Source organism: Mauremys mutica, chromosome 17, assembly GCF_020497125.1.
Source record: "Mauremys mutica isolate MM-2020 ecotype Southern chromosome 17, ASM2049712v1, whole genome shotgun sequence".
NCBI lineage: Eukaryota > Metazoa > Chordata > Testudines > Geoemydidae > Mauremys > Mauremys mutica.
The window spans coordinates 27,405,901-27,413,612 of NC_059088.1; the positions used below are offsets into that span (position 1 = coordinate 27,405,901).

General features: G+C 46.0%; 1 protein-coding gene across 1 annotated transcript; it reads right to left on the reverse strand.

The window, feature by feature from the left end:
* Positions 1-6,250: 6,250 nt before the first annotated feature.
* Positions 6,251-7,189, reverse strand: LOC123351503 (keratinocyte proline-rich protein-like). Its single transcript, XM_044990888.1, has one exon. It carries the CDS (start codon positions 7,187-7,189, stop codon positions 6,251-6,253), a length of 939 nt encoding a protein of 312 aa, XP_044846823.1.
* Positions 7,190-7,712: the final 523 nt, after the last annotated feature.

Consider the following 7,712-nt stretch of genomic DNA (forward strand, 5'->3'; position numbering starts at 1 on the left):
AAGTGTCTCTCGGCTTATTTAGCTCGTGTTATTGCTGGTGTTGATTTGTTACTCTCTACCGCAGAGATAGAGCGATTTTTGTTGAGAGACCCATAGACCAGACAGGACCATCACGATCATCTAGTCTGACCTCCTGCAAATCGCTGGCCTCAGAACCTCACCCACCCACTCCCTTGACCTCTGGCTTAGTTACTGAAGTCCTCAAGTCATGGTTTCAAGTTGTTCTGTAGGAACGCTCCATATTTTATTATTCCACCTAGATGCTCCAAGACGAGGGCACCACTTTGTGAGGCATTGTCCATATGCACAGTACCAGGCAGTGCCTCATGCAAAGTGCTCTCAGACTAGAGAGACAAACGGGGGAGGAAGGAAGAAATAATAGGCCTCTTTCAGCGATGAGGAACTGAGATGGAGGGTGATTAGGAGGAGCTGATAGAAAAATGGAAAAACAATTTTGTGAAAAAATTCAAAATTGTTACATCTTGCAGGTTTCAAATTGGAATAATTTTCCATTTTTGTGACCCCACCCACCAAAAAATGTTGAAATGTTGAAATTTTATTTGCTTTTATTTAAAAAAACCCACAACAAACAAAACCCTCTTTCTGTCGAATGAGTAGGCAGTAAAATGAATTATATTCAGAGTTTGGCTTTTTTGTTGGTTTTCTGTTTCTTGAAAGACAACTGCTTGCTCCACAGGTGATTTCAAAATTCTCTCTTGTCCTCCTGCAGTTTAAAAGCCTGTTCAGCTTGCAAAAATGTATGCCTGACTGACTGAATCTGTGAAAGCAGGCAAAGGCGCATCGTGGTATGTTTTGTACCTGCTGAAAAGGCACCTCATTTTTCTTTCAGGTTTACCTAGATCATTGAAAGATGTCTTCTGATCAGCAACAGTGTAAACAGACCTGCCCGCCTCCTCCAAAATGCCAGGAGAAATGCCCTCCTCCATGCAAGGAGCCCTGCCTTCCGAAATGCCAGGACAAATGCCCTCCGCCATGCAAGGAGCCCTGCCCTCCGAAGTGCCACCCTCCACAGCAGTCCCAAGACTGGAAGCAGTGCTAACATCCTCTGAGCCTACTGCAATGAACCAACAAGCACAGACCGCAGATGAGTCTCCTCTCTCATGACCCACTTAGCTCGTGTTCTCATCCGAAGAAGCGTTTCCTTCAGAGCTCTGCCCTGTTCTGCTAAATCTTTCATTCGTATCCCGAGACTTGCAATGAGCTGATGCAGTAGCCCTGAGATCCACCGTACAGCCTGGAGAGATATACTCCTCGCTTGTACTCAATGGGCAGCCGGCATTGCAGACAAATCAGTATCCTCTTCTCCATCCGATTGTTAATTGCGGACGTGCAACAATAAAATTTCAATTAAGATTATTAACTGTCTCCTGCTCTTTCTTTTATTTTTCTCTGTTCCCCTCCACTTCTCTGAGATCCAGTTTCACATATGAGCATAGTAATTGCCAGACTGGATGAGACTCCTAGTCCCCAGTATCCTGCCTTCAACAGCAGCCAACACCAGCTGCTTCCGAAGAAGGTGTATGAACCCCACAGTGGGCAGATGTGGGATAATTTGCCCCAATCCCCTGAGAATGGTCTCACCCTGATCTCTAACACTTCGAGACTGGCTTAAAGCCTGCTGCTTGTTTCTCTTCAAAATAACCTTCATTGTTAAGGCCAACATAGGTTGAACAAACAAAGAAATAGGAATATCGAGTTCTTGGCTCACTTACAATCAATGTTAACAAGAAAAAAAAGTGTAAGAACTGAGATGTGTACATGGAAATGTCCAGGACAATGAGTGACCTTTGCTGGGGGTAGCACAAATAATTGTAGATCAGGCAAATACTAAACATCATTTTGATTTACAGGCTTCTCAGTTCTCTCCTATTGAAAAGAAAGTGAGCGGGTTGTTGTACTGAATGGTACGTTTATTTGGCAGTCAGTCATTTTCTGACAAAGCAATGCAACGATTTTGCTGTTTTTTAAAAATAATACAGAGGTTGTTTGTTTTCCAAATTCTCCATGGAATTTTTTTAGTCTATTTTTTTCCCATTTTTAAAACGAGTAGTTTTGGGCAATGATTTTTTTTCAATTTTGCAAGAAATCCCCCCTTAATGAAGATGACCAATCAAAATCATCAATACAAAAATCAATGTAGAGCTACAAACTAAAACAATGTTTTCACCAAAAGTCTCCACGGAGAATTAATTTTACAAACAACCCAATATTTGGGAAAAAATCAAAATCCTGCCATCCAACTTCGAAGGGCTCCTTTGGGCTGTTAGGTTAGCGATTGCCGGAGGACAGTGCACTCTACGCATGGTCAAAGCAGCCCCCTCTGACAGGCCTAGCTCTTTCCTTAAGGAATGGGTCAACGGGAAGGGTTTGCATTAGAGGTCCAGCATTGCTTGACCGTCTAAAAGTAGGGTGACCAGATGTCCAGATTTTATAGGGACAGTCCCGATTTTTGGGTCTTTTTCTTATATAGGCTCCTATTACCCCCCCCAGCCCCATCCTGATTTTTCACACTTGCTGTCTGGTCACCCTATCTATAACAGGGATGGGAAACTATGGCCCGCGGGCCGAATCCAGTCTGCCAGCCATTTTTATCCAGGCCTTGAGCTTCCTCTGGGAAGTGGAGTCTGGGGCTTGCTGGAGCACTGGGGATCAGGGTCTTGGGGGCCGCTCCATGCAGCTCTTGGAAGCAGCAGCATGGCTCCCCTATGGCTCCTATGCGTAGGGGCAGCCAGTGGGCTCTGCTCTGCACACTGCCTCCATCCCAAGTGCCGTCCCCTCAGCTCCCATTGGCCGGGAACTGTGGCCAATAGGAGCTGCAGGGGCAGTGCCTGTGGATGGGGCAGCATGCAGAGCTGCCTGGCTGTGCCTCTGCATAGGAGCCAGAGCAGGGACATGCTGCTGCTTCCGGGAGCTGCTTGAGGTAAGCGCCACCTGGAGCCTGCACCAGTGAGCCTTGCCCTGTGCCCCTATCCCCTGCCCCAAACTGATCCCCCTCCTGCCCTCCAAACCCCTCGATCCCAGCCTGAAGCACCCTCCTACACCCCAACCCCCTTATCCCCAGCCTCACGCCAGAGCCCGCATCCCCAGCTGGAGCCCTCATCCCCACAACACCATACCAGCCCAGAACCCCCTCCCGCACCCTGAACTCCTCATTTCTGGCCCCACCCCAGAGCCCGCACCCCAAACCAGAGTCCTCATCCCCTCGCACACCCTTACCCCAATTTTGTGAGCACTCATGGCCCGCAATACAACTTCTATTCCCAGATGTGGCCCTCTGGCCAAAGAAGTTTGCTCATCCCTGTTCTAAAAGAAGCTTTGGTTGGTTTTACTGCAGCCATGCAAGGGGGACCTTCAGAAGTGACTGAATGTTTTGCATTTGTTCACTTAATTTAGGAATGGATTTTCCAAAGTCCTGAATCATCAGGCAGGAATTATTGCAGCAGGATCACACTTGCAGGAGTGTCAACAATTTGGGTGAAAAAGACTGTGTTTCTGGGAGACTGCGGGCTTTGCTGGTTCATTTTTTATTTTTAGTGGGAAGATGCCTGATGATTGTCTTTATTAGTAGTATGCCAGGTATATAAAAGTGAAGGAATAAAGGGAACAGTGCAGGGCATGGAGACATTCAGAATATAGATGAGCTACTCACTTTGAGTACTTTCTTTAAACTCAATCCAGAATATGTATACAACAGAAACGAGAAGGAAGATGTGCTGGGGTTGTTTTAGTGACTAGAAATCTCAATGATTTTTATTATTCATTAATAGATGGGCTTTGGGATGATTGGTTTTCACATAGAGGTTAATCTTCTATTGATAATATTTCATCCTAACACTATCTCCCATTATTCGTGTTATCGACTGAAAGGGGCTGCCAATTGTTTGACAACCCTCACGGTTCGTTCTCAGAAATGTTCCCAAGCCCAAATAACCAAACTTGGTCAACAGGATTGTCTAAAGACAAAGCAGAAGAATACAAATAGGAGACAGACAGACCCACCTTGTGGGAAGCAAATTCTCACAGCATGTTCTTATCTTACTCAGAGGGCGCACTTCAAAGATACACATTTCAGCTAGGAGGAATTATAGGATGTTTTTACACATCACAGAACTCTTCACCTGTCCCTGAAATCCAACCCACTGGTTCGTCCCAGTTCCTTAACATGTTCCAGACCTTCCCTAGCTTTGTTTTGGACCCCAGCATTGCAGAGCCTGGTCCGTGATGGTGCCTCTCTCTGCTTTCCCATATCTCATTTTGAACACTCCATTCCAGTGCAGATAAGCCATGACAGGACTCCCTTAGTGTAGGTGCAAAATACTCATTCACTTTTGCTTTTTTCCTCTTTTCTCATGCCAAAGCTGACTCCAGCTTTGCAAAGTGTTGTGGGATGTTTGAGACGGGGGAACAGAATTGCTGGAAGAGCATAATACATGCAGTTAATGTAACTTCCCAACACTATTTGTACTAAGCACCTGAGAGCTACTAATGTGCTGTGTACCACATCCAACGTATATGGATTGACTGACGGTATGTACAGCCCCAAGCACAACAGGGCCCAGATCTCAGGGAGGTATTGTCCCTTCCCTAAGAGGGAATCCTTTCAAACATCCTCTGTTGACCTGCACGTTTTCACCACTGCAAAGTGAGTGTAACCAGGCTACCAGTCTGGTTTGTCCACTTTTCAATCCCCTTTGGCACTAGTGTGACTGTATGAGCTGCCGGAGGATTCGGTGAATCAGCTTCTTATGAATTTAACATGCCCTTCGTTCTGTTGATGATGAACTCATTAATTCAGCAGGTAAAGGGAGTGTCGTTCTATGCTTGAATTCACTCACAAGTCACAGGGCTTAACGCTGTGATGACTGGGGGGCATTCCCTGGTCTGTGCTATGCAAAATGCCAGACCACATGATCCAAACTGCCCCCTCTAGCCTTAAAAATCTGTGCATCCTGAGAGTCCTCTCTCACTTCAAAATCAATCAATATTTCAAGATTAACTTTTTCTATATCTTTAAAGATTTTGTAGGTAGAATTATTTTCACAAAGGGCCTGGCCATAAACGATTATGTTTTTTTATTTTTGTTTTATTGTTGAAATTCACAGTGAAAGCAATTATGGCTACAATGCCGGCAACATGCACAGGATGATTACAGATAAGTACAGAGCACATCAACGGTATCATTGTTACCGTGCCTGGTAACATACATATATAACTCATACAGTAGAGTGTATACATATCATGCATCATTCTGCAAACTAATCAATGGAAGCCATGCACTGAGGGTGCGTTCTTCTGGAATGAGCATGGGTTAGACACAGTAATCAAGGCCTTTCCCCTAACTGCTTCCAGGTTGAGTTGTTGTTTTGGTGTCTTGGAACAGTTAATATAACCTATTGGTGGACAAATGGCTCACTAAAGTTGTGGGACATTGTTTTAATGGAGAGGACTTGCAATTCAGTAAAGTAACTATCAAATCGGACTAGAGATCATTATAGGCATCTTTGTGCCTTATCTATTCTGGTGTAATTTCCAATAGATGAGACATTTAGGACCATGAATTTGTAATGATTGGAAAATCCTCTGTTCTAGTCCCCGGCATTAATATTATTGTTTATTATTTCTATTGTGGTAATGCCTGGGAGCCTCAGGCATGGATCAGGTGCTAGGCACTGTACATAAAACACAGAACTAAAAGCCTGTCTCTGCCCCGAGGAGCTTACAGTCTATGTATATGAAAAGGGACAGCACATGGATACAGCCAGCCAGATGGGAAAGCAGAAGAAAACAATGAGACAGTACCAGTTTTCATGATGGACAGTGGTCCTGGCTCCCCTGCTGCCTAACTGTTGTCCAGTTAAGTTGGAACATCAGCTTAGGCAGCCCTGGTTCCAACCTCCCTCAGCATAACCTACTTTAGCTCTGTGGGGATCAATGGAACTAGGAAAGAAGAATGATATTAGCTCTTCAAAGCATGTTTTATACAATTTGTACCTGAAGTACCCTTTTCTAGCAGTGCATAAAAAAAATTCAGAAAGACCACGTCTCTTATTAGCAGAACTATAGTATCGAGCCATCAAATTAACACATGGGTGGGAAGCTGTGCATCTGAACAGAATACCCTTAAAGAAACGAGGGGATGAGGTAAAATGACCGACAAGAAGCCAAAGGAATCGGTGCCAGGAGTTTGCACTCTGCTTTTCGTTCCATGGCGTTCATTGTTACTTGCAGGTTACTTCCAATTGGGTGGCAACTGGCATTGCTGCTTGCATTGTTGCTGTTCAATGGGTGGGCACGTCTTCACACAAGGTGGGCATTTCACTGGCTCAGGGCATGGAGTAGGAACTGGAACTGGTGGTTCCTTGCATGGTGGCTTCTCTGGAGAACAAGGTATTGGCTCGGGGCATGGAGTAGGAACTGGGACTGGCAGTTCCTTGCACTGCTGCTTCTGTTGAGGACATGGTAATGGCTCGGGGTGTGGAAGAGGAAATAGGACTTGTGGTTCCTTGCATGGCGGCTTCTCTGGACAATAAGGTATTGGCTCAGGGTGTGGAAGAGGAACGGGGAATGGTGGTTCCTTGCATGGTGGCTTCTCTGGAGAACATGGTATTGGCTCAGGGCATGGAGTAGGAACTGGGACTGGTGGCAACTTGCACTGCTGCTTCTCCTGAGGACACGGTATTGGCTTGGGGCATGGAGTAGGAACTTGGACTGGTGGTTCCTTGCATGGCGGCTTCTCTGGAGAGCATGGTATTGGCTCAGGGAGTGGAAGAGGAACTGGGACTGGCAGTTCCTTGCACTGCTGCTTCTGTTGAGGACATGGTATTGGCTCAGGGTGTGGAAGAGGAAATAGGACTTGTGGTTCCTTGCATGGCGGCTTCTCTGGAGAGCATGGTATTGGCTCAGGGAGTGGAAGAGGAACGGGGACTGGTGGCAGCTTGCACTGCTGCTTCTCCTGAGGACACGGTATTGGCTTGGGGCATGGAGTAGGAACTTGGACTGGTGGTTCCTTGCACGGCGGCTTCTCTGGGCAACATGGTATTGGCTCAGGGCATTTCACCGGCTCTGGACACGGCACAAGTTCCGGGCACTCTTTCGGCTTTGCCTTACAGAGTGCCGGTGGCAGGGTGATGCCTTGCTTGCATTGCTGCTGGTCTTGGTGAAGAGACATCTTTGTTGCAATACAGGATAATCTAAAAGAAGCACCAGAGTCTATCAACACATGCTATGTAAATGCAATAAGAATAGAGGCCAACCTCCCAGTGGTTTGGGAGACTGTTAGAATGTGCTTGCCTTTATTATCTCTTCCACCTTCTGATGCCAGCCCATCACTTATTTCACCCACTTCCTTCTTTTCATCCTGACTTCTGGTTCCTACTCTCACTCTGTCCTCTCATTTCCCCTTCTCTCTGTTCTGTACTTCCTGGACAATCCTCTTCCAGCTCCCACTACAGACTCCTTCAAACTGCAGCTGATTTCAGTGTTTCAAATGAAATTGCTTTTCCCCCCTCGCTCCTCCTCCCAGTGAACTCAGGACCCCACTCTTTTCAGTATCTTTCTGTGTCTATTCCTGTCCCTTTTGCTTATCTGAAGCCCAGGTGAAAGGAGGACCCGTAAAGAAACCAGAGCAAAATATTCCCCCAAAGAAATTGCTAGCACACTATCATACTGAATTTCTCTATGGTGAATACATG